The 27,744-nt window shown below is 39.7% G+C and overlaps 1 protein-coding gene and 1 long non-coding RNA gene across 5 annotated transcripts in view; one reads left to right on the top strand and one right to left on the bottom strand.

Moving 5' to 3' along the window:
- Window positions 1-4,536: 4,536 nt before the first annotated feature.
- Window positions 4,537-11,224, bottom strand: LOC112573291. Of its 2 annotated transcripts, none has more exons than XR_003101203.1 (4): window positions 8,813-11,224; window positions 6,412-6,580; window positions 5,908-6,047; window positions 4,537-5,410 (listed from the first exon to the last, which is right to left on the bottom strand). It is a non-coding gene; the product is annotated as an uncharacterized LOC112573291 (long non-coding RNA). The 2 variants fall into 2 exon arrangements; XR_003101204.1 differs by having other exon boundaries at window positions 6,424-6,580.
- Window positions 11,225-13,994: 2,770 nt separating this feature from the next.
- Window positions 13,995-27,744, top strand: part of LOC112573289 (lysine-specific demethylase 4B-like) — a 31,818-nt gene continuing 18,068 nt past the window's right edge. Inside the window, exons 1-10 of one of the 3 annotated variants that reach the window (XM_025253515.1) lie at window positions 13,995-14,095; window positions 16,009-16,167; window positions 17,110-17,285; window positions 17,685-18,043; window positions 19,024-19,127; window positions 19,417-19,554; window positions 20,395-20,540; window positions 23,704-25,786; window positions 26,222-27,034; window positions 27,208-27,690. In XM_025253515.1, coding sequence (XP_025109300.1) covers window positions 16,033-16,167; window positions 17,110-17,285; window positions 17,685-18,043; window positions 19,024-19,127; window positions 19,417-19,554; window positions 20,395-20,540; window positions 23,704-25,786; window positions 26,222-27,034; window positions 27,208-27,690 — 4,437 coding nt within the window. In that variant the 5' untranslated portion in view covers window positions 13,995-14,095; window positions 16,009-16,032. Of the gene's footprint in view, window positions 14,096-16,005; window positions 16,168-17,109; window positions 17,286-17,684; window positions 18,046-19,023; window positions 19,128-19,416; window positions 19,555-20,394; window positions 20,541-23,703; window positions 25,787-26,221; window positions 27,035-27,207; window positions 27,691-27,744 lie in introns of those variants that run through there. The other 2 variants (XM_025253514.1, XM_025253516.1) reach the window with 2 other exon arrangements.

Below are 27,744 nucleotides of genomic sequence, written 5' to 3'. Positions count from 1 at the left end.
TTCCCATCCTTGCGACAGCTCGATCTATCGTTATGGTAGGGGAGGTAATAAATAAAAGGTGTGACGGCCGAGCTGGACAATCGCTTACACCAGACCTGGGCAATCCGGCCCGCCTCCTGTCTCTGACCGGCCCGCCCGCTGGCCCGCCCGCCAGTTTATATACTATATATACAGTATTGGGTAAAACTGAGTTAACTATATTAGTCCGGCCCTCTAACACCATCCCAATTTCTCATGCGGCTCCTTGGGAAAATTAATTGCCCACCCCTGGCTTACACAGAGCCGCCTCGTTACAGGCACAACAGCAACCAGTGACTGAAAAACTACTAGCTGCTGTACGTACACTGACGTACGAAAACGATAGGTTGCAGCAGTACAGTCGTCGTGAATCAGTAAGAGTGTTTGGTATTCCTCTGAATGAGGGAGAGAGGGCAGAACGAGTGGAGCAGAAAGCCATCAAAGTCCTCAAAGATACTGGAGTAGATGTCTCTGCTACTGACGTCGATGTGGTCCACCGCGCTGGAAAGGCAGCTTTTGGAACCCGATCTGTGCTGGACAAGTTCGTCTCTAGACGCAAAAGGAATGAAGTGATGGCAAAGAAAAAGAATTTAAAAAGTAAATCTGGTTACGAGCGCACCTTCATCAACGATGACATCACTCCTCTTCGTGCCAGGCTGCTCGGTTATGTCAAGAGATTGGGCTACATGGGGTGGCCTATAGACGGCAAAATAATGTGCACCAAGAAATCTCCTCCTGGACTTTCCCCTGAAGATCACCCAAAACAAATAGCGATCGAGACCCCAGATGATCTTTTCAAGCTTGGGGTGAAAGCTATTGACTACGCTTCTCTTGGATTGGAGTATCTGTCCGAAACACCGGCAGCGGGTATCTCCCTTGAACCTGAAGATGAAACCCCTACGATCGATCAACAGGCCTAGGCCATCCCAGGGGGGGATAACTGATGGAATTGACTGATGCTCAAATCAACAAGCCATCAGAAAATTTCATCTGGTTGTTTCCAATGTACCCCCTCACACCTATGCATGCCTAGATACATTAATAAAGTCTTTTTTATTATTTGCAGAAGCCCATGATAGACCCAGAAGCAGGACCAAGCCAAGGACGTTGCAGACATCAAAGACGCAGTTCCACAGCCATTATCGCAGGCAGCATTAGATCCACAACCTCGGATCTATATTAATAATGAAGAATTTTTTAACAGAATGCAAACTATGAAGAAAAACCTCTCTCCGATGGACATGATTCAACAAAATATATCACTTATGCTCGCAAGCGGTTAAGTCGCTGCAGCAGGATTAAGGTCCACCTGTATCCAAGTAAAAGAGTTGAAGAGAAAAGGTAATTCCTTCTTGTTGCTTCTGATTTTATGCACAGCCTAGGGAAAAAAAAACTAAAAACCTGACCGCTGTGTTTACTTTGCATGCTTGGGAGTACTGTTTGCTCAGGAAAAGCATTTAATATTGCTTTTACTGTCTTTGTGACAGTTTTACTTTGTTAGTCTTATTTTGTACTCTGCTTGTCTTCCACAAATCAGTGGTGTGTTATTTGGGTGTTCTTATACTAGTAGGTTGAAATATGCACGTGTATAATGTCTTTTTTAAAAAAAAGCCTGGCTTCTGGTCAGTGTAAAGGACAAGCCGAGTGCAACATTTTTTCTTCAGGATCAGGTCAAGTTAATTTTAAAATAATTCCCAAAATAGGACTACATAATTATGTTTAAGTTTACAAATATGCGCCTTGAAATATCTCCATTCTCATCTGCCACTAGAAAAAGTAAGGGGAAGATTACTCTCATAATACTGAACAATTATGTTATGCGCCAGTAGTATTTGTAATAGACGAGAAAGTGCATTGAAGTTTTTTGGTGGCCAATTGATAGCACAGGTGATTATTTGGTTGAATCGACTATAGGTACTGATGGAATTGACTGATGCTTAAATCAACAAGCCATCAGAAAATTTCATCTGGTTGTTTCCAATGTACCCCCTAAAAAATATGTATACCTAGACGCATTAATAAAATCTTCTTCTTATTTTGTGCAGAAGCGCAAGCCAGGACCAGAGCCTGAGGAGGCGAGGGTGCTACCTCAGATCTATATAAATAGGAGGAATTCTTCACAAGGATGTTAAATATGACCAGACACTTGTACCCCCTCACACCTATGCAGTGATAATGAATAATAGAAAACGCGGTAGACCTGCATCCAAGTCCAGGAGGCGAAGAGAAAGTTACTTCCTTTATGTTGCTTCTGATTTTATGTACAGAGGAGTTTTATCAGAGAATGGCTAATATGACTAAGAATTTACCGCCTATCAAGTTGCTAAGTCTACAGGATATTATTCATGATACCTGCTGCAAGGTCGTTCTGGAATCACTAAATTATTTGCAGAACAAAGAGGAGGCAGAGATGACAGAGGAAACTCCAAAATCCTTTGAAACGGAGCTCTTTGATCGAATGGCATACATGACAAGAAATTTACCACACATCTTGTTAATACGCCTTCATGATAAAATTCACCACCTCTGCAGCACTGCACTGGTAAAAAAACATGCTACAGCAGCAACAATCTACTTTAAGCAAAAACGCTTTCCTATGATTTTAAAATTTTATTATTATTATTGTATTGTTTTTTATTTCTTTTAAAAAAAATTACTTACGTTAATTGTGTGCCGACCTTTATTTCTGAAAAAGGTAGAAGAAGTGGAGAGCGAGTTTTACATGCAGATTTATATTCACCGTCTCAAAAAGAAATAAATGATGCTGCTGATGAACTGTCATGAACATCACATTCATTTTACCTCCTCTTTCCTAGATTTCTTTTTTTCAGGCAGTCGCTCTGGGGCATTAGCTAACAAGGCCACACCCAGAACACAAAAGAAAGATGCAGCACATATTTTGCTGGAGCACACATCTATGCTTTGTGCATTCTCTTAAAACAGTTCACAATTTAAAGTAATTTATGCATTTTACCAGTTGAATGGAAAATATAACCATCTTTTAATGTGTTACTACATTAATTATTTTGTTTGGTTTTAGAAAAGTCAACTGAAAAGTTGTGTTGTGTACCCAAATGTTGACTAGGCTTCAGAGAAGTACACAGTAATAAAAAAATGGTGTTTGCAAACATTGAGCAACATAGTTATAGGTTTAGTTAGTTATTTAGAAGTTCAGTGTCTACTAGCTGTATGGGTTTTCTCCATCTTTGGTCTTTTGCTATCTAATATTTAGTGATGCTGTCTCATACATTGGTTCCAATTTTTGTGAGCATCTACTGTTGTAGCTGCATTAGTAGGAAACACCCTCATCTTTCTTAGCCTTCAGCTGCAGAGTGATGGGATGAACATCAACATATAATTCTTTCATTAAAGAAATTACAGTGGTACCTCGACATACGAGTGCCCTGACATACGAGTGATTTGAGATACGAGGAATCGCACACTACACCGCTGCACACAACCCCAACATGCAGGGCGGATGTTAGGGTCGTGTGCAGCGTCTAACAGTTTCTCCCACCTCAGACTAGACCTCAGTCTGTGTGCTTGTTTCCCTCGTTTTCGAAGCATTTTTGATAAGTTGGGTTCGTGTTTTTTTGCTTTTTGTACATTTACAAAACATTATCCCATTTATTTTTGTAACCATGGGTCCGAAGAAGAAGATGATGTCTATTGAATTAAAGCGCGAAATCGTAGAAAAACACGAGCAAGGTGTGCGAGTAATTGACTTGGCGAGGATGTACGGGTGTAGCACATCAACGATATGTTCTGAGCTTAAACAGGAGTTGATAAAGGGTACAACGCCAGCTAGGGGCGTTACAATAATTTCTAAGCTCCGGACTTCTCTCCAGGAAAAGATGGAGAAACTATTGACTGTGTGGTGACAGAGAAGCAGCTTCAAGGAGGAACCTTAACACAAAGCATCATGTGTGAGAAGGCACGAGCGATTTACGGTGATTTGCTGAAGCAGATCCCACACACTTCCACAAACGAAGAATTTAATATGTTTTTATAGAATATGTATTTGTTGTTCATAAATAAATGTTTCTTCTTGTAAATGCACTTTTTCTTATTCAAAAACACTTAACAAAAACAACTGAGGTGGTGTTTTGGGAGCTGGAACGGATTAATGGCATTTCAATGAATTTCAATGGGGAAAATTGCTTTGAGATACGAGCAATTTGACATACGAGCAAGGTTACGGAACGAATTAAACTCGTATGTCGAGGTACCACTGTATTTCAAAAGCTTATAGGGGAGTATTACCTATTCTTGTGGCCCTATGTTCCGCTGAGGGCGAATAGGAATAATAAGAATAACCTATTCATGAAATCTAGAGATACATCATTGAATGCACCAGAATGTGAGCAGCTGCTCATGTTCTGTTCCTTTGTATGCTAGGATTATTTTATGAATTACCTCTGTAGTCACATGGATTAAAAATGTTTGATTTTTGTGGCTAGGTGGTTCCTTATTTTCTGTCAAAGATTTATGGGAACAGCACCAGCTGTCTGGCCTTTTAGGGGCTGACAATGATGTGCTCTCTACAAACTGAATGGCTACAAACCTGATTAAATAGCATTTTTCATTATGTTTGTTAAGAATGTTATACATAATTGTCTTCACACATTCTGTTTGTTACAATTGGTTTAAATAAGACAATCCAGCCCCCACCCAACCTTTGTTATCTGTGCAAATGATGTAAAGCTCTCCCAGATAGCACTGAAACATTTTATAAACATGCTAAAAAAGTTAACACACTATGTTTTAATAATGCTTGCAAAAAAATATTCGTAAAAAATAAATTATGCCCATTAAAATAATGTTTTAACAAAGGCACCATCAGCCCACCACAAAAGCTTATAATCAACAAATTAGCTTTGGGACAGTGGCAGACAAGAAACACAACAGGAAATGGTAACAGGTGCTGTAAGCTGCAGGTGATGCCGAAGCAGGCTCTTGAAAGAGCTAAGTATGCAGAAGGCCTAAACTAGACAAATATTTGATCAAGTGAAAAGCATTTACATGACAAAAGAGATCCTTGCTGACAATTGGGTAAAATATCTGTCCGCTACGGAAAAGCTTTCATGAAGCCTTTTTATAACAAACAGAAAAACAATCAAATCACCTGACAGGCTGACAAGAATACAAATATAAAAAGTTATACAAAAAATGATACACACCTCCCCTGTCAACAGGTGGATGATCTCAAAAGCATGCTTTACAATGCGAATGGCTGTGAGTTTCTTGCCATTGTTACGTTCCAGGCATCATGAGACTGCATGCTAAGCGCTTTACAATGGGGCGTTGAGCCTTATGGAAAATGCTTGACTTGGTAACGTCCTGCAGAGTGTTGTAGAAAATTGACATACTTCTCCTTGACTGCAATATAATCCTGAAAAAGGCAGCATTGTCTGAGTTATTGCTGTAATAGTTGTTTTCCAATTTGAGTCTGTGACAAATCAGTGTAGCAAAGGAGAAAAGTGGAGGAGGGGGGAACATATGTTTTAATGCTGTATCACGGTGTCGCGAGCTCAAAGCCAGTTCTGTAAACAGTTGCCACATGCAAAGAAAGCTGAACCCATGACAGCCAACTCTCAGTATTGGTGATGCGCCACCGGGTATATTACAGGAATGCTATCTGAGCAGCTTGCAAAATTAAGTGGCAGATCTTGCAAGTATGCCCTTCTGTTTACAACGAATAACTTGAAAGCTAAATAAAAGATTTATTACTACAAATCTTTCTTCAGTCATCGTTTTTTTTAATCACAATTTTAACAGGACAATGTAAGTACAATCAGCTAAGCTGCTTGATGAACAAAGTCTACAAGATGATAACATGAATGATGCTAATGATATTTAAACATTACTTTTTAACGGCTATTGACTTACCGTCAAGCTGATGTCTGATACTTGAACAGCGTCGGCAGACCATTTTCTGAACAATTTTATTTCTGCCATGGCTTCCGCTGTAGTAGATCGAAACCTCCGGGCAGTTCTAAACGTCTGGGTATAATCTGCGTGGGCACGCCCTGTAAAGTAAATCGACGAAAAGTGAGACTTGACAAGGTGTACACCGCCATAGCAGATGCTGGCTCATCCCAATTTTCGGTCGCCATACTGAAAAATAAAATACATGGTCATTGTTTTTCACTAATTTACGAAAAGGGTTTCTTTCCCACGTCAGTCAGGAACCCTCACCACCGACATCCCATTTACAAAAGTTTAATTTTACAAAATCGCAAAGTTATTTACAGAAAAAATCGAAAGCATAACAAAAGATGAAGAAAAAACTACAATGGTCATGCACCCAAAGGAAGGATTATTCTAATAGAAGCTACAAAATACCGAAATATTTGATAATATAGCAAGCATCGTTTTCTTACTTTGACTAACCATTTGACTAACCAGAGTAGTTCACAAGCAGACGGGGTTCCCTTTCCGTTGCAAGGATCCCAAGGATTGCAGCTTTTCTCAAAGTTGGGGCAGAGACGGGAGAGAATTAGCAGACGAAATATTTACGCAGCAACTTGCAAGCATTTGGCGTAGTTGATTTCTTCACGCACTTGTAAATAAACAAACAAGAGAATATGTAGATTATGAACGTGTTGGTATAGTTAGCAGAAAACATATGTGATTTTAGTAGAAAATACTTTGTTGCTCCACTGTGCGATGACTGAAGTTTGCACAAGCTTTTTATTATTTAAAAAAATTGCCAGCGTAGGTGCTCAATATATAAAATCATACAGCTACAATTCAACGCAGATCGAACCTTTGAAAAAGAGTGCTAAAACTACGCATGGACACGCAAAATGCCCAATGATAACGAGCCAAGGGAGAATAATCCGTGTCAATAACAATGACTTCGTACACAATAGCATCCCCTTAATAACGCTGTGTGTCGCAAAACATGGACAAAGATTTAAACATATCCGTCAACTTGACTGGGACAGATTCTTTTCCTGCTACCAAATTGAAATCTAAACAGAAAGATTTTGTGGAACAGGGTAAGACTTGCGTTGTTTAATCACTGGTAATCGGTTCTAGTGTTGAGTTTTTAATTTTCGCACTTCTACAGTATCTCTCGTCTTTCAAGACTAGATGTTGTCCATTTAATATCATTATTTATTTGTGGTAATTTAGTTTTTCATTAGCGTAAGTCTATATGTGATCGGTATAATCTCAGGTAATAAGGATACAACAAGTCACGGGCAGACTGCCTCATTGAAAGTATAGATTGTTAGATCAACATGCCTCACCTGTTTAAAGTTGCAGTTGAAAAGGTTTCAGGCTTTTTTCAGCTTCTTTGTGTGACCATTATATAGATTGCAGATTCTTTTGAATCAGTTAGTGACCATTATAATGTAATTGTTGACTGTTTGCTTCAGTGAGTTACCATTATAGTGGTGTTAATGTACTTTGCTCTAGTTAGTGACTATAACCATTAGACATTGTAGGCCCTTAGGTTTTGCTAGTAAATGACCTTTATGATACTTTATTATGATGCTATGGCACATATAATCTTTCTTTGATTCTCTTTACAGGTTCTTTGCTTCAGTCAGTCAGTGACCCAGCGTGGGGTTGGCCGGAGCTGCGGGAGGAACTTATGCCATTGTAACAGGACATGTCATTGGCATTTTGATGGTGAGCATTACTTTAACAGGGCATGTAACTAGCATTCTGATGACTAATATCACTTTATGTCCAGTGTTGGATCAAGAACAAAACATTATTCAAGGGGATTCCTCCCTAGTATTAGCAAGTAGTTAGCAGTGACTTCCAGGTCATATCTGGAGTTAGAATGGCCATGTTGTCAACAGGCAGCTAAAAGAAAGGTACGTATTTCTTTGTCTATATATATATAGTTCTTAATTGTCTTATATATATAGTTCTGCAGAATACGGATTATAACTTGGCTATGAGTTAATGTGTATGAGTATTAAGATATCGGTCGAAGATACCATTGAACTTCAGCACTTACACACATACATGATCGAGCCAGTTGTTCAGCTTTGATGATCAAGCGGGTCACATGACTGGCTAAAATACAAAAACCTATACTTTTATATTCTTGGAAGCTGGGCCACTGTACCGAAGATTGCGAGTTGAGCTTCCATACAAATGGCATAATAACTTTCAGATGTTTTCAGATGCAGATCTTTATTGACTTATCAAATAGTCCATGTATAATGGCAAGGTAGCATACCGCATTTGTTCAAGTGTGCTTGTTTCACTATTTGTACCTAACCTTCCCTTGTCTTCTTTTTATCAATACTGGTCAGCGCAGAGAGTGCGACCTATTTTTAATTAGGTCTTGGTGCTGCGCATGGCAATGCACAAATTACATTAAAAGTTCAGCCAACATCAAATAGCCAAAAGGTTTGCTCTTTTGAAATGGATAAGAGCTATTTCCCTTTCCCTGTTCTTTCCTAGAGAAAGTAACTTTGGTCAACCCAGCTGTGACCTCAGGCGTGGTTACACGGAGAAGCAAAGCAAACCGTAGCCATAGTAAGGTTTAATGACAAACATTTACATTTGTCTACTAAAAATAAGGACATTGAACAGTATTGGATTAATCAATCCTGTACCTGATACGACTCACTTTCAGACTTAAACTATTTTTCACGTGTTTTATTAACGTTTTGTTATATGGAAAACGATTATGTAAAACTCTACTTTCAAGGCAGAGGAAACGAATACATTCGCTTTTTTACCAAAACAAAAATGATTCCAGAAGCCTACAAAATTATTCATAAATGTATGGACTACTAACAGAATGAAAATTAAAGGTGCTCACCTTTTTTAATTTTTGGAATTTTCCTGGGGCATCACCGGTTTGAAGCAGAAAAGAAAACTGATTGAGGCAGACGACAGAAAAATAACGTGCAGAAGTGAGCAAGGTTCATCGAATCTCTATGGTATGAAAAATTACTGAGTAGAAGGATTCCCGAGGCAGCCACCGAGACGGTTGGTCCTAGCTGTACAGGTGTGAATACAGGCAGGGAAATCAGTGGATTTGGTTCCTTGCCGAGTAAAGGAACTAATGTAGAGGAACGATTAAGGAGGATTCCGAAGGCAGCCGCTGAGTAGGCTCTTTCATTTCGTCTTTGTTTCAGACTTCTGGCTTAACATTTCACTTCTGCACGTTATTTTTCTGTCGTCTGCCTCAATCAGTTTTCTTTTCTCCCCAAAACGTCAAATAAAATCCAAAATTGCGTCAGATTATGACGTTAGATTATGACGCAGCAACCTCGCTCACGCACGGGTAAGGGCGATAATGCCTGCCTAACATTAACAGACAGAAGCAGCAACCCCTAATTGTCTCCACTGCTCCTGCGGATGCAGGTGAAGGTATTGTCTGCTGCTGGCTTAACACGTACTCCCAGAGCGTTGCCAGGCCGGTGCATACCGGTTGAAGTGATCCGCAATCACTAAGATGTGCTGGAAGCCTCCATTAGCTCCTTCTAGGGTAAGGAAGTCGAAGCACACCAGCTCCAGTGGTTGAGTCGTAACAACATTTACTAGCGGTGCACGACTGTCCGCTGGCACCTTTCTGCGAATACACCGCGGACACGTCTTCATATAATTGTCCACATCACTGGACATCCCTGTCCAATAAAACCTGCCTTGCAAAAGGTGCAGCGTTCGATCACGACCTGGGTGACCCACATCACCGTGCAACATTTGCAACACTCTGGGCACGTAGCTAGATGGCAGTACCAGCTGTTTGCGCGGCTACTCATTGATAATTGTTTCACGATATAAGACCCCATCTCTCAGCTTCAGATGGTTAAAGTTTTGTTGCAACGCACGATGGACGGGTCCCGTTGCTGCTTCACACGACGAAAGCAGCTGGCTTTTTTCTATGCAGTCCATCCACTGTGAAAGAACAGGGTCGCGTCTTTGGGCCTCTTCCACATCTGTTGTGGACAGACTCCCCAGACTCAGGCCTGGCGGCGTGAGGTTCTCGTCTACCACCCTCATAGAGAATGAAAGACATTCTACGTACGCGACGGGCTGTACTGAATTACATATTGCTCGCACGGACTCTCCCTCGATGTGATGCTCTGGCAGCCTCGACAGTGCGTCAGCGTCTACGTTAATTTGCTGCTGCCTGACCTGTACGTGATGTCGAAGTTGTAGCTCGCCAGCGCTGCCAGCTGTTCCTGATAGAGGACTGCTCCTAACCCCGGCGCGCTAGCATCGACATGCAGCTGGAAGGGTAGCTTATAGTCAGGGGACCCCAAAATTGGTGGAGAAAAGTCCTTTAACGTCTGAAATGCTGCCTCCTCCTCCTGGCCCCACTGCCACTTGGCTTGTTGGCTCTTGTCAGATGTCTTCCTGCCCATTTTCTGCTTCTGAGATACTGGCGTCAGATCGACAAGTGGTTTTGCGATTTTGGGGAACCCCTTCACACATCTTCTGTAGTATCCTGCAAAACCTAGACATCGTCCAACGTCCTCTGGGGTTGCAGGAGTCGGCCAGTCACGCCCTTTTGCACATTTTTCTGGGCCAGATTCAATCCCTTGTGAGGGGACAATATGCCTGACATACCTCACTTTGTCCTGGCAGAATGAACACATCTTGGGGTTTAGTTTTAATCCATTCTCTTCCAAGCGCTGTAGTACAATATCTTTGTCGCCGTTACGTACCACTGCCAGGCAGTTGTTATTCCTAGAGAGATTCCTCTCCCGCTGTACGATACACCGGTACGACAGATGCCAAGGTGTGCTCAGTGATGCTGCCTGCAGGAAGTAGGCTCCATGGGTCTCTCTAGCCAGCTGCAGAAAGTGTGTGAGCACATTTGTACCGATCAGAACGGGTACGTTCCTATTGTACCCACCGTCTGGCACTTAGGGGCCATCAAAGGTCGCCCACCCTTTATGTCCGGCAAAGGCTGAGAAATGTCTCCTCGTTCGACTGCGCTAGCGGGTGGTTCCGCCACTAAGTGTAGAGATGGCGCTTGTAACTCGATGTACTGACATCCTGGAGATTGTCGATGACATACAAGCGGACTTAGTCATTACAAATCGGGGGCGCGGTGTCATTCCGACATTGCAAGTGTGTCTAGCCCTTCGTTTTTATGTAACGGATTGATGCCTTTCAGAATGTGTGTGTGGTGTGTGTGTATGTGTGGTGTGTTATCTCTCTGTGTGTGTGGTGTGTGTGTATGTGTGGTGTGTGTTATCTCTGTGTGTGTGGTGTGTGTGTTATCTCTCTGTGTGTGTGGTGTGTGTGTATGTGTGGTGTGTGTTATCTATGTGTGTGGTGTGTGGTCTGTGGTCTGTGTGTTTGGTGTGTGTTATCTCTGTGTAGTGTGTGGCCTGAGTAATTATAAGACGCAAGCGGCGCCATCTGTCGAGAGATTTGTCTACTTTGGCACTCTTTATTTTAAAATTAGCCACGTGACCGCTCAGTGACCCCTCAGTAACTAGGTCAAGTTACGTAAAGGAGGCAGGTGTATGAAGAAGTACAGCCTGTAAAGGCGATCATGGTCTCTGACTCCGGCGCTCTCTGTCTGAACGGTTTGCGGCGATTTTTTTTTTCCTTTCTCTCTTTCAGATATCAGTAGATATATAGGCGATATAAAACTAACCTGTAAATTAATTATCCGCCACAATTCGCACCTGCGATCAACGAGCGCTCATAACAGTGTACTTACGTCACCATTCACAAGATTGCATGCAGTCAATGCCAATCAGAGAAAGAGAGAGAATGAGTGACAGTTCGGAATATTCGGACGCTGATGGTCTCCATTTCTCGTGCTAAATAAAGTAATAGTTTTTCAGAACCTTTAGGTGGAAACATTTGTCTCTTCCAAACGCAACGACAGGATGACAGTTCCACCTGTGGGAAGTTTGGCTGTTTAGCTGAGGACACGTACTCCACCTGTTGTGGATCCCAACAGCGCTGCATTTCTCAATCGTAGTTTTTTAATTGCGGACTGAAATTTGCAAGAATCGGATAAGAACCTCAACTGATTTCATGAGCCATTCAACGCAATTACAAAGGTTGGAGCTCTGTCAAGCTCGGTTTAATCTTTGAGCCAGATTGTCCAAAGCGCGATTTCGCACTATACGAATTTTGTGTGTGTGATAAGGGGAAGGAATAAAAGATGACCCCTCCCGACAGCAACAAACATCGCATTTACCATGCAGTGCACGAAAGTTTAAAAAATGCATAATGTACTGTCAGTAGTAGTAACGATGATGACACACCATCCCATACAGATTTATGGAAACACCAGGAAAATAATAGTCCAGACAACAAATGTCCTTATTAAAAAACTAAAATATATTAATGTGTTGCCATAAATAAAATAAATATCGCTGGCCTAATCTAATAATTAATTTTCATAAATCTATGGGCCTCTATAACATCTGTAACAAACATTATAATCAAGCAAAATGTAAATAATAACGACTGGGAAGTATTTAAAATATGAAAGTATATGGATATCCAAAACAATACGAGAACATGGGAAGTACAATTTAAGCACAAAGAATACATATATATATATCATAAGAACAAACAAACAAAAACAAAACTAAACGAACCCCGCCAAAACCTCAGGCTATATAAAGCCTAACCCTGACGATGCTATATGTACTGACCTGTCATTACTTCTAGCCCCAACAGCAAGTTAGGAGCAGCAAATGGAAGAAGGCACCCTACAACCCCTTCCCCTCATATACTCCAGGTTCTTATCTCCCTACAGTGCGAAATCACTTTAAAGGAAGCATCTCTTCCACCCCCACCCCCCAAAAAAACACACACAAAAACCAACAACAACAAACAAAAAAAAAAAGTGACAGTAACATTGATATTCTCTTTAATTTGATACCGTCTGCCTTCAGGGGGACAACCTTGATGATGGATTATGTTTTGCCTATATTTTAGTTGGTTGAAACTTGATCATGTCTCCACCTCCTTCATATTTGTGATGATAACAGATTTTGTGTTTTAATTAAAAATGCATGGTGTGTTGACACTGAATGAAAGACATCGCCGTCTATCTAAATTTTCGAACTGTATATATAAGTTGAATGATGTACCTCCACCTGAAAACCCCCTGGGTAACCTGCCAGTCCCAAGTCCGGATAGAGGAGGTGGGTTGGACGTGGGAATACCCTGTTTAAAAAAACCAAAACAACAGAAACTACAGCTGCATCAGTGTATAGATGCGGTCCTTGCTCCACTGGGGGCGTAAAGGAAAAAGAAGACGAAAAATACGCTGAAGTACATTGTCCCACAAAAAAGGCTCGTACTCTCTCTTTTTTAAAAAAAATCTCCTTTTCTTCTTCTTTCTTTTTCATGATGTTTAGAACAGCAACCTAAATATGTCATTCTGCCAGTTTCTGTCTGGTGCGTTGTCGGATTACACGCCCCTCGCTATACTCCCCAGCCACCGCCCACCTCAAGCCCCGCCTTCGATCATGGCCATGCACACTTCTTGCATTCGTAATTTTTTCTTTGTTTGTTTTTTTACGCTGTAAAAAATATATTCTTACAATTTTGTGGGACGCATATACACCCCAGTTTTACAGGCAATGCGCATTCGTTAATCATTAATGAATCCACAGTTTTGTTTGTTATAATTGTGGCTTAGTAATTTCTTAGTGACTGTTTCGATAATATCTACTGCTAACATGCATCTTTCAATGCTACATCGACAAAACAAATGTGCGTGTTTGTTGTCAAAACTAAGCCTTGTGCATGCCTTGCTGTATTCTCTTCACGCAAGATATCACTCGACGTAGTGACTCCGTCGGTCGTAGGGATGCCGCGGCCATAGTGGTCCGTCCGTCCGTATCGATATTCCTACGCCCGCTAAAATCTTTTTATTTATGCCAGTTATAAGTTTACATTAGTCATAAAATATGTAATATTTATTTTAAGTCTTCTCAGTACAATATTTAATGTATAGTACACAGAATATTGGATGAAACATTTTTACTCGTTTGCACTTTTTTCTGTAGTCGAGAGTATTTAGATACTGAGTGAACAGTCTTGTTGCACGCAACTCTGCACGTACGCTGGTCTTCTGCAGTTAGTGTTGCTTTCGAAGGAGTTTTTGACGGTATGGAGCATGTTTCTTTTGTTTGATAAATATAGCAGTGAATATTATGACATTAGGCTATATTTCTTAATTAGACTTTGGACAGGATCTTAATTAATCGTCTCTGATGCACTGAAATTGTTATTCGTCTTCTGACGACCCTTCGTTACCACCGGCATACGTTGTGTTAAAATGCAGTGCGTTCTATTAATTGTGTTCAGATTAAGAGTTATTACTAGTGCAGACTAAAAGAATAACATTTTCTGTGATATATAATTATGCTTTAGTATCGGTTGAATTACTAAGTGATAGTCGTTTCAGGATTTGTATCCACAAGAAGCCAGATCCTTATTTGTTCGACGCCATTTTGATTGGCATTATCGATGCATGACCCCGAAATTTTAGCCGGAAGCATTTGCTTTGAAATCTTTACGTGTGCTTACCACAGTGATATTAGTTTGAAAAATAAACAAAAATGTTATGACATACATAAATCAGTGAATATTGTTGAATCGCTTGTGTCATTTTGCAAATTTATTGTTGTAGTTGACATTTGTTGCGATACTCCCCATAGCTTCGTGTAGCTCCTATATTCCTTGGTTCATCAGTAGTCAAGTGGAACGTTAAAAATGCGTGCGTCAGAACCGTTGATTTTGATCAAAAATGTAACGTTTAACCCCCACCTAAGATTTCATTACAAGTTGATTGTCGACAACAGTGCACTAAATATTGAAAGTAATCAGGGCACTTCCTGAGACTGGTAAACACATCTGTACGTCTTTACTGACAGCAAAGACAAAACAATCAGATCAGTGACTTTACTGGCTAGGCCTTATAGTTCTGACCTAATGGTAGTTCTTGAAGAGACAAATTGTGGAAGGTTCATTTGTCATGATTTATTAGTAATATATTTTATACACTTTGGGGTTTTTCATCTAAAAATTCATGAATATATATATTTTCCACTGATCAAATTTTGCAGAAAACCCACAAAGAAGCATAGATCCTCGAATCATTTTCCCCATTAATTTCTTATAAAAACCCACGAAATAGTGGAAGCATGAAGTAATGAGGGATTACTGTATTCACATTCACTAATGCAAGTTAACCACGTAGAAGTATTTCAGCAAGCTCTCTTCATTTTCAGTCAAAAGAAAATGCTGATTCCATAGTTTAAAATTGAATAGGAAGTGAACAGGCATGTTAGGTTTAAATGAATGACACTTTAGAAAATATTTCCCTATACAAGTTTGGGCTGCAGAAAAATTGCTTACTTAAAATCATTTCTAAATTACAGCTCTGGGATAGTTTACAAAAGTCACAATTTTTGCATGCTCTTTTTTGATGGAAAACAAACTGACCCTTGTTGGGGAAGTAGCCAGACCTGTGAAAATTTGAAAGAGTTGAGCAATGCTGTGGGTACTTTTAAAGTTTGGCCAATTGACCTGTGGAATTTTTTTTATAAATCAGGAATTTATAGTTTGTAATCTGTGACAAGCATGAAGAGCTTGCTGTCTGCAGAAATAATACTTTATGGAAGAATGTAAAGACTTTGTTTTGATCGCATCCTTTGCAGTTGGGTGTGTATAGGATACTGGCTTTATTGGTGTGTAAGGATTTGCTCAAATTTTACTTTCGGTAAAACTGAATTCATCACTTCAGTTTTGCAGTGGCATTCAATTTTTTGTATAGATCATTGACCTGACAAATTCTGTGGCAGTTATTGCAAAATCAAAGCATGCACTGGCCATATCAAATTGATTTTCTTATTTTTAACATTATTCTTAAGTTAATTTTTTTTTCATTGTTGTACATAATTTTATGGCTTAGTTTTTTTTCTTCAAATCAGCACAGCTAGCATTTTGTATTAGCCAGTGATATTATACAGCAGCAAAACATGTCCTATGTTGATAAATTTATGTTGTTTACAGAAGTGAAAACAGCACAACCTAACAGAAATGGAGAGTTCAAGTGGAGGAAACTCAACCCCCAGGATCATGGTTTTCCGACCAACCATGGAAGAATTCAGCGATTTCAACAGATACATAGTCTATATGGAAGAGCAAGGTGCTCACAAAGCTGGTTTAGCAAAGGTAAGAATACAGACGAATTAAAAAATTCGAGTAATTTTACTGTTTGAGGCCCCCTCCCCTCTCATGCATTCTTTTTTGAACTAATTTTGTATGTTGCATCCCCACAAGCAAACTTTATTGCAAAAGATTTGGCATCCAAAAACATGTCACGCTGGGCATAAATAAAAAAGTAAGAGAAAGAACTGTGTGTACCTTCAGGCACTATTCTATTGATCATTTCCCTTAGAAAAGTCGACCATTCGGGTATTTTGTTATATTTGAAATTTGGCAGTGATTCAGTTGATAAAGTGCCCTCTATGTTGTTTATCAATTAGACATGGATTTGTACTAAAAAGCGACGAGAAAATGTAATATTTAAATTCTAATGTATATTATTATAAAATATATGTTTGACACTTTATGTGTTCATATATATATATTGCGGAAATTTCTTCTGAAATAAATTTCTACTCTGTTACCTACCTCCCGAACATGAGCTCTCCATGCAATGCAGTTACCATCATTCTTTTGAATTTAGTACAAGAGAGCAAAAAATATTTCTGAAGTCACATCACAAAAAGTTTAAAAAAATGCTCTTTAAAACGATGTGTCGCTGATTGTATTTATTGTAGGTTAAGAGTTATGATATTTAAATACAGCCAGTCGAAATGTTCAGTCGCAGACAGGCGGCATGGCAGAAAAGGGTTAATGTGTTTAGTTAAACTGCAGTGCTAGTTGTACTTTGTTTATGAAATTGTGAAAAGCTTGTTGTCCATCCATTGCTCATGTGTTGTTCAAAAGGCATGTCATGTGAGTCCTCTGAGAGCCACATGTTTGACACGCCTGTTGTACTGGGCATGGGTTATATCTGTCAATTGGAAATGAACTAGCAGATAATCCAGTAACTATATTATATCGATGACAAAATGAGATTTTAGCTTTTTTTCTTTCATTTTTACTAAGGTGATCCCTCCAGCAGAATGGTGTCCTAGAAAAGCTGGTTATGATGACTTGGACATCATAATTCCTGCACCAATTGAACAGGTGGTTCAGGGGTGTCAGGGTCTGTATACTCAGTATAACATCCAGAGGAAGGCTCTGCATGTATCAGACTTCAAGAAGATGGCCAATTCTGATAAGTAAGAAGATACAACAGTGCAGATCATCTAGATTGTATTTTTTTATGATTATTGCTGTTTTTCACAAGACTGGTGGTTACACATTCAGTTTTCCATTCAAGTATATAATCTCTCCCTTGGGCCTTACATTGCCCTAAAGCTTATTCCAATTATTAGTCAAAGAAACATCTGTGAAACGTATGATAAATGGCCCTTAAACCTTGATTAGACTGGGTTTAAGAACAAAAGTCAGATCTCGGTAGAATACAATATTTCGTGTTTTAAAAAAATTTCCCTTTTGTTCAGGTGTATATTTATAAGAGAGTAGGGGCAAGCAGGCTGCCTTCCCCTTGGCTTCATTGTGCAACTCATATAATGTGCCATTAGACATTATGTATATTTCTAATACTTTTTGTCAAGGTACCTGACACCAAAGCACTTTGATTACGAAGAACTCGAAAGGAAGTACTGGAAAAATGCTACTTTTGGAAATGCTATATATGGCGCAGACATATCAGGGACCTTGACTGATCCTGACCAAGACTGTTGGAATATCAATCGTCTGGGCACCATTCTTGACTATGTTGCTGGAGACTATGGCATTAAGATCGAAGGAGTTAATACAGCATACCTATATTTTGGTATGTGGAAAACAAGCTTTGCCTGGCACACAGAAGATATGGATTTATACAGCATCAACTACCTTCATTTTGGTGCTCCCAAGTCCTGGTATGCTGTACCGCCAGAGCATGGCCAGCGACTGGAAAGGCTTGCCCAAGGTACTTCTGAGTAATTCTTTAAATCTTAGAGATCATAAAAAATAGGATATATACATGGGGCGGTATGGTCTTGGTGGGATCAGTGTATCCATGGTGATTGTTTTGGATTAAAATGACCCACTTTCTCCCCATTGGCCGTTTTTGCTTTATCAGCACACATCACTCAGTTGTGGCTCATTAATGACTTTTTTTTTTTTTCTCGAGAAGTCATGTTTATAAAATTACATTTTTGTGAATGTAATTTATTGCAACGTTTTGCAGAAATTGCTTTAAAAAGTACAAATAGTGCATTTTAAGAGAGAGTCTTTGTTTGCCATGGTAAATGTGTATTGAGCGATAGCTATTACCAGGAGAGTAAATTCCCCTAGAAAATTATCAGTCAAGCGCAACAACAATCAAGCAAAAACAAAGAAGCATGATGTGGTCTTTAAGAGCTTTATTTTAACATTTAAATAAATGAACTTGAAAGTTATAGTTCCTGGAATAAAAGCAACAGGATTGATCTCCCTATTATGACCACACATAATATTGGATTTAAATTAATGTTCTTGATATTATTACATTCTTACGTGTCCCCATTGGGTGACAAAAAAATGTCAAATAATGAAAAAAAAGCTTAATTATCATGTATTTTCAAATCTTTCAAAGCTGAGCCTGCAATGTAAATATATCCATGGCGTATTCTGACAGCTATGGTTTTGACCTCTTTTTGTGTGTGATATTTGTAGATCTGGATCTTGGGGGAGTGGGGGGAGGGATATTTAACCAGATTTAGGAAAATCCTAAGGCAGGAAATAGCATTTTTCACCAAGCTTTATTCAGTCATTAGAAAACAATTTTGTCCCCTACTAGTCTTTTAATAGAATCTAGAAAATCTGGATGTGTTCATAAAAGAGATGATAAATCCCTTAGGAGATGTTTATAGATTTTATAGTCTTAATTTTAAAACAAGTATTTTTTTTTTCTGGCTGGGCTTACAGGTTTTTTCCAGGGAAGTTTCCAGGCTTGCCCAGCCTTTCTGCGACATAAGATGACACTTATCTCACCTTCCATTCTCAAGAAATTTTCCATCCCAGTGAACAAGGTAAGGCAGCTTCTTTGATACGTTTATGTAGTTTAGAATTACAATTTATGGTCTGCAACAGTAATTATTCTGATATCTTTTGCCCTGCATTTTTTTATTACATATTTTATTACATTCTCTAACACATCTGCATTTAACTACTCCATACCTTGAAAGAACAAAAAAGCAGCAAGAAATATTAAACCATTCACGAGCAAGTGGAGAATAAAAGAATATTTGGAGAAAGCGTTCTGAGTAAATTTTGAGATTTTACCGTTACCAAAGAATGCTGTCCTTTTTCCTTTCTCAGATAACCCAAGAAGCTGGTGAATTTATGATCACATTTCCTTATGGCTATCACTCGGGCTACAACCATGGCTTCAACTGTGCGGAGTCCACCAATTTTGCTACAGAGCGCTGGATAGAATATGGCAAGCGCTGCCTGCAGGTTTGTTACTGTTCATAGTTTGTTTCAATTTTTGGTGTTTTTATTAGTTTATATTAAAACTTAAAAGATCTTACTTTAGCTTCTGGTTTGATGATGGGTAATGTGTTATTTTCTTCCAGTTTTGTATGTTTCATACAAAGTTACTGTTGAGAAGTTGAAAAATGCTTACAGGTAGTCCTTGACTTACGAACGTTGATCCGTTCTTACGCGGCGTCGTAAACCGAATTTCGACGTAAGTCGGATCATACATTCATACAGTACTGTACCACAATAACAGTACAATACTGCAAACACTTAGCCTATCCTAACACAGTACCCTACATAATTATCAATAAACATAAGTACAGTAAAATATTGTGCCACACGTGGAATGAGGCGCATGTACAGTTCGACTTACGACGCTAAACCTCTTAAGTCGGAATGAGTATCGTATAAAGCGTCGTAACCACGAAACGACGTAACTCGAGACCGTCGTAACCCGAGGACTACCTGTATTTTGTTCAATTTATTGGTATTAAAAACTAACCAAAATCTGATTTTAAATTAATCTTAATGTTGTTTACAGATTAAAGAATGTAATACTATCAGTAACTATGCTGCAATTTTTGGGGTTTCTTCTCAACCGCATATGCTTTATCTCAATTATAATTTCTTATGTTATAGAAAGTGGCCAACAGTGGATGATCAATGCTTTGTTAATTGGCGAGAAACATTGAGCTTAATTTTATATTTAACTTGGTCTTTGGGTAGCCTTTTACAGTTAGCCCTAAAAGCAGCACAATTTTTTGTATCAGTTTTGTTATGATTACTGCATGAGACGTACATTTTGAGAATGTGCAGTGTGAATGCCGCAATGATGGTGTGAAAATCAGCATGGACACATTTGTCAGGCGCTTTCAACCTGAACGTTTTGAAGCCTGGAAGGAGGGTCGAGATATTGCACCTCATCCAGAAGGTCACACTGTCATAAGGCGACCAGCTAGGAAGTGAGTTCATGGATATACTATTTAAAAGATTAAAATTTGTCCATATTAAAGATGCAAAAGATAAAGAGGGATGTACAGCAGCATTTAGCTTTCCCCTCCTGACACTCTCTTCTTTTTGTTTTTGACGGGTTTGTTGTGTTCCTTAATGTTTTCAGATTATGTCTGGGTCAGGAAGAACTTGTACAGTATATTTTGAAATAAGATTTCCAGTCCCCGAAGAATAGCCGAAAGTTCATTTTCTTTTAAATGAAAAATTTGCTAAATATGATTTTCAGTTTTTTAAATGTTGAATAATAATTTTTCATGGTCATTGTTCTAAATAAGCTGGAAAGTTAACACATGGATATGGAATGGTATTCCCTGCTGATTTGAATATAACTATTTGGGCTTTCGCGTTATCTTTTTGTTTGTACCTTGACAATGCTGTCAAGGCTGGCATATTTCAGTCAGAAGTTGCTCATAGATAAAATGTTTTAAGGCTGTCATGGCTGCAGGAAATGCAGAATGGCAAATCAAGTTAAAGAGTTACTTTTTGCAACAAGGAAGAAAAACGTTAGTGCACAGTGGTGCTGAAAATAGAAAACTTGTAAAGTTTGTAGCTGAGCAGCAGAGGTGTGGAGGGAAATGTTTTTTTTTTTTTAAATGCATTAACTAAAACAAACATACTTTTACAATTATTTACAAAATAAACTGATAGTTCTCCTCTACAAATAAATTGTTATTAAACACTGAACTAGCATTCAAAAGTACATCCTTTCTCGCTCTATTCACACTGCACAAATTGTGGATCATGTAGATAAAGGTAGCAAAACATCACAACTTCCAAACCGAAGTAACCATGTGACAACAGGCCATTGGAACTAGGTCTTGTGCTGATTTGTTCCATATTATGAAGTGAGACTTACAGTTTCTGCTGCTCAATATTTGGATGGTGTCATCACTGATCAGGAATTACTTCGATTGAGTTAGGTTTCAGAAGAGTGATTTAGAAAAGTCTTTTCCTGGCCTGACATGTACACGCCTTAGAAAATCCGCTTTAAAATCACTTCTTTTTTTTTTTTTTTTTCAGCCATAACCTTTAATTTATCGCGGACTGTGAAAAATGCTACCTGGCGTTTATCAGACGGGTTTATTTAATTTTTTTTTTATTTTTTAACATCGTAGGAAAAAAAACAACCACAAACGCACAAGGCACAGTCAAAAAACAAGTCATGCAACACAGTATGCGCACACTTTAAAATCACTTCTTAACGCACACCACGTGCAGTCTCCCAAAGAATCATCGAGATGATTCCTACAGTCTTGACTTGCTGCCTTTTGTCATATCCCAATGCTAGCATTAGCAGCATGAACTTTTTCAGGGAAAACTCCTGTCTTCATGTTCTTTTTCAGGTTTCCTCTTGTGGTGATGGTGTACAAACTCCATTACTTAGTTATTCCCTAGTGATTCCTGAAAACTCAATGCTTTCTATTAAATTTATTCAGAATTATTTTGCAAATCACTCCTCAGTTACATTGACTGTTTTTACAGTATAGAGTTCAGCTAATGTGCTATAATATTCCTCTTAAATTTGAAATCTACAAAATACAATCAATTTAGTCTATTAAAACCAAGGATTTAGGACATCTGCAAGGAATCGGTTTCACGCAGACTGATTCCTTGGCTCTCTGCTAACAATACTTCTAGCCTCGATAGCCTATTCAGAAATGCCAAACTTTCACTCACTCCAAAGCTCAGAGGTGAGCTCTCCTGAACTGATACTCTCACTCGCACACAAATCACTTTTTTGTTTTTTTTATTTGAACATACTCACAGACTGGCTAAGATCATCCACTGCTGCTTCCCTGACATAATTTAACAGGGTTCCCAGGTCCTTACAAGTCCTTACATATTGAGTTTTCGCCGTATTATAAGTCCTATATTGCCATGCGGTCCTTACGATAAAATATTACCACAAATTTATTTTCGAGTCGACTTTGGCGCAAAATACCGACGATTTTTCGCCGCGTGTTTGGTCCACACATCTGTACAACACTAGTTGCCCTTCCGTATTCGCAAAAAAACTCTCTTTTTTTCAAAAGGTCTTTAGAAACTTACTCTTTCTTGAACCTTGATCTTCTAGTACTACTGTGCATAGCTCTATTTCTCTCTTTCTTCCCGTTAGAGTGTGTGTGCGAGAGAGAGACACGTGAACTGACTTTTGTATTACACCAAAGAATGGCTTTCAAATTATTATTACTTAGATTTCCAGAAAACTTGAACATTAACGGTGTATGTTATCAGCGCGCTAAGGAGACTTTTTAAGTTATCTAATCTAAATATGGCAGACAGGCATCAAAATTAACTCTTTGATTATTTATTACTAGAAATACATGTATTTGAGAACATAGAGAAGACCACAGATTCATAAATAATACATCTTTCCGACCATACAAGAGAAAAACTTAAGCATTGATGACTGTCACTTAGGTCCTTATGAATGCATGAAAGGTCCTCATAAGGTCCTTACTTGGCACCATCCCTGTCCCTGGGAACCCAGTTTAATGTTTTGATGAGACTAATGACCATTTTTTAGATAATAGCAGAAAACAGCAGACTATCTTGACTGTCCTAGTAAATGCAGCAATTAATATATCTCCTGCCCATCGGAGCTCACTTAAAGTAAAAAGTAAAAGCATTGAGCAAGTAGATTCTTATACGGGCTTGGCTAAGAAAGAGGACTATGGAAAGAGAATATGCGAAAGTTGCCAAATTTGCATTTGGATGCCCATTGCCAACTATTGGTAGTGACTAGTAATAAAGGATGATGACATATCAGTAAATAAGGAGGATATCTGCTTATCTAATTTCATTTACATCTTCATTTTGAGATTGTTTGTACTCTATTCTGTACTGTACTGCTGGACATCAGATATCAGAAATAATAAGAAAATTGACAATAATGGTTTTGTTTTGAAATCCTATAATAAACGCTAAAGAATCACCAAAGATTCCTTGTGTTCACCGAGATCATACCTGACCATGCAAACTAAAAGAACAAAATTTTTCTGGAAAAAGGAAGAAGAGGACTTTGCTTCTCTGATTGTAATAAAGATAATTTGTTTTTATGCATTAAATGAAGTAAACACATTTGAAGACAAGCTTTTGCTGTTTCTGTTGCAGCGATGCTAAGAAAAAGGAAGCAGATGGTTCGGGTACAGTCTCAAAGCGCCACCCACCATCGAAGCAATTTTCTAAAAGATCTAAGGTGAAAGCAGAAAAAAAAACCAAAGCAGAAAAGTCTGCTGTGTCCGATGATGACTCTGAGGTTGATGGCACTGGTAAAGATGAGGTGAATGAGGCAGAAAAGAAACCTAACAAGAAAACCAAATCAGGAAATCCCCAAAGAGCAAAAAGTGGAGATAAAGCTGCAAAACCAAAAGGTAACAAGAAAGCTGCAGAGGATGGAGAACAAAAATCTGCAGGTGAAACAAAGAGAAAGAAAAAGCAAGTAGCGAAAACATCAGGTAGTGCACCTAAGAACAAGAAAGTGACTCCAAAGACTGCAGAAAAGCTTTCGGCAGAGATCCCAAGCAGTCAGCCTACCCGAGTGGAAATGTCTATTCAGACAGAGGAGACTGTAGCCCCAGGTGAACCCCTTTCTAGCCCTGGTGCCAAGTTAGACTTTTACTACAATGATACCAAAGTAAAAGCACAGCCTGTCGTTTTCCAGCAGAGTAAACATACCTATGAAGATGAGTTTCGCAAAAAGATAGCAGAAATTGAAGCTATGAGACACTTTACTGCTCAGGACTATGAACTCAAGAGGAAGAAGAATGGAACTAAACCTTCCCCGGAAAATAGAAAATATGTCCTTGAGACTGATGGACCTTCATCAAAGAAACCTAAAGTGGAGGAGTCAGAAGGGACTAATTCACCCCCATTAGATTACTTGAAAGGTACAGAGCCAGAGGGTACTTTTAAACCAATACCTCTTGAACGGATTTCAACTATGGGTATAAAGGGAGTGGGTATTTTCAAGCTGGCTAGTTTGTTGGGTAACACTACAGGTCTACAGGCTTTTGGAATATCACCACATTTACCAGGAGGGCAAGGTGGAGTGAGTGTTGTACAAAATGCAGCTGTGGTCAAACAAAATGGATATGACACCAATGGGGGCACAAAGAATGCTAATCAGGGTTGCCAGGCCAACACTTGGACTGAAGACATGACTCAGACCCCTACCTGGCTTCAAGAAAGTGACGTTAAGTCAGACCAAAGTGGCAGTTCTGCTGCCTGTCAGAACATGACACAAACTCTCAGACTTGCCCCGTTTCCCCCGCAGAACAAAACCAGAAGTCCTGTGCATGCTCAGCAGCCGCTAATCAATTTTTCATCCATGGGGACCAAGCCTATCTCAGCAATCTTGCAGGCCTCACAAGAGAAGCGTGCATTAATGAAAGTTACTGACACGCCTGTGCAGTCTTCAGTGATTCCTCTGGCCACAATCTCCCAATCTTGTCAGGCCAAAAACATCTTACCATGGAAAATAACACAAGAGCAGCAGCACTTAATGTTTGCAAATGGTAGTCAGCATGGATCTGTAGAGGTCCTCTCAACATCAGACATTTTTGAAAATCCTAGTTTTTACATTAACAGTTATGGTACCACAGGTGAAATGACTTCACAAGTTCACCAGTCACCAAATCTTCAAAGTGATCATGGCTATGCTACATCACCCATGTCAGATATTAAAAGAGATGGTTCCCCACAGCCGCCTGTTCTGTCACCAATTCCTTCTCCCCAGCACAAGATTTTGGACCAATCTCCTCCTCATCTTATTTCTTCATCTCTCTCATTATCACACCTCTCTGAACTTCCTCACCTTGAGCCATCAGTTGCTACAACTGAGATAAGTCAGTCACTCCATAACTTACAAACTATGGATAGCAAGAATATGCAGCAACCACAGAGTAGGCTTGTAGGTCCTAAGCGATCTAAAAGGTCAAGTACATCTGTAAATGTCAGGAACAGTAATGTGATGCCAACAGGTAGCATTGACACAAGCTCTGATCACTCCTCCACAAGCTGTAGTGCCAGCAGCTCCAGAGCAACAGGCGCAACATGTCTAGACTTGTCAGATCTGACTCCACCTGGCAACATCAGGTCAACAGAGCACCGCATTATGGAGATTCTGGCACAAGCCCAGCGCTTGAAGGTGGCTCAGGAAAAGCAAAGAGAGCAGCAGCGGGAACTTGAGGCTCAGGTGAGATAAATTAAAATTTTTAGATTCAGCAATGCAGGCAGTTTTGGAAAATATATTAGTCCACATTCGCATGAGGTGAAAGCACCCTTCAATAATTTGATAGTTCTAAAGGGATTTTTGTGTCCAGCATGTCCATATTTTAGTTGAGGGATAAGAGATTTTGTTCTCCAAGGTGCTGATTTGAGGTTAAAATTTACACTCTAAGAAATTTGAAATTGAATCTCATGTACAGTGGTGTTGGGGTAATAGGATCTTTATGTTTGAAATGGCCAACTCTTTGGCAGTCGGAAATATGGACATCATTTGCTATGATGGCAATGCAAATCATGTTTTAACACACCTTTTTTATTTATTTGTTTGACGTGGGAAATATATGACCATAGACTTGATGTCTTATTATCTGTTTAAAAGATGTAAGGAATCTCTTGTGTGCAGGTACGCCAATCTTTAGAATCAAATGAAGGTGGTCCTAACGCCGGTAACACTTCTAAGAAGTCCTCAAAACCCAGAGCACCAAGAACATCTAGGAAAACCTCTTCCAAGACTTCAAAAGGACAGGCTACGGGGCAGTCAGCAAATATTGCAAATAATCTGCAAGCCACAATCACAACGCAGCCAGTAACACTGGTGACAAACAACATGGCCAGCACAATGAATCAGCCGCAGCAGCTAAATGCAACAGTTTCTCCACAGAGAATTACTCCATTGACCCAAAGCTCAGGAATCTCCTTTTCCCCAACAACTAACACTGGCCCTGTGGTTACTGTGGTTACTCAGAATCGACCAGCAGGGCATGTGCAGCTGCAGGGCTATCCTCCAGCTGTTGCCACTAACCAGTCTCACTTCATCCTGAAGGGTGTTACACGGGTATTACCTGGGAATGCTGCCACCTACACTACTTCTGTCGTTCCTCCTCTGATCTCCCTGCAGAACGTTCCTGTGACCATTGTGGACAGTGCTGGAAAAGCTAGTCTTGTGTCAACCTTACCTTCAGTGTCTTCAGTTGACACCAGGCAAGACTCTGAGAATGTTACATCTGCTGATTGTGTCACAGTTACTACATGCAGAGAAAATGCTACCCATGGAAACAATGCCATAAATGTGAACTCCCAGGAAAATACACAAGGTTATGTAATAAATGCAGCAGGCGATGCAGACACAATGGGTCTTGAGATTGGCAAGGCAGCAACATCTGGGAGCATCATTATTACCAGTTTTCCATGCCAGCAGCAGCTAATCAACACACAGGTAAGCTGGGCAATATTTATTAATTTTTTTAAAGACACCATGAAGCTTGGACCTCAAATGCATGCAGGCAAAGTTTCAGATTTTAAGGTGAACAAAAATATGAGAGCAAGATGCAGATGCATATCTGTAAAAGTCTGTGCCTTATATGCTAATGTCAGTCGTGTGTCCTGCAGGGCACAATGGCAGGAGCAGAGCTGGCAGGACGTACAATGGCCTCGTTTGGCTTTGGCCGTCCCTTGCAGATGGCTGCCGCTCACAGAATGGTGACCACAGCAAGTGGAGGCAAGCTGGATGTTTCGCCTCAGCTTCTTCCTCACCCACCTCCTATTTTGGCTGGTACCCTTCTAGGGAGGGCAACTCAACTAGGAGGGAAGACCTGTGCTGAAAATGATGGTGCCTCCGAGCCCCCGACTCTGAGTCGGATCACCATAGACACTTCTGTGACCCATTCACCAAGCAGCTTAGATTCATCAGGTCCCCCTGTGCTTACACCATCGTCTCATCTTCATAACTACTCCTTACCCAGCCCTTTGGACCCTCTTTCCTCTCTGCCCCTCGGCGACCTTGGGCTTGGCCTTGCTCCATCCCCCTCCCCAGACGCATGGCCCCGTGTTGACCCCTCCACATCTGAGCTGCCCATAAGCAAAGGTAACAAGGTATATATGTTGCACCTTTCTTCTATTTTTGTTTAACCAAAACTTACTCGTGCC

This window comes from Pomacea canaliculata, linkage group LG10 (assembly GCF_003073045.1).
Source record: "Pomacea canaliculata isolate SZHN2017 linkage group LG10, ASM307304v1, whole genome shotgun sequence".
Lineage (NCBI taxonomy): Eukaryota > Metazoa > Mollusca > Gastropoda > Architaenioglossa > Ampullariidae > Pomacea > Pomacea canaliculata.
Note: the sequence above shows the minus strand (reverse complement) of the source record. Positions and strands in the feature narration are given on the sequence as shown.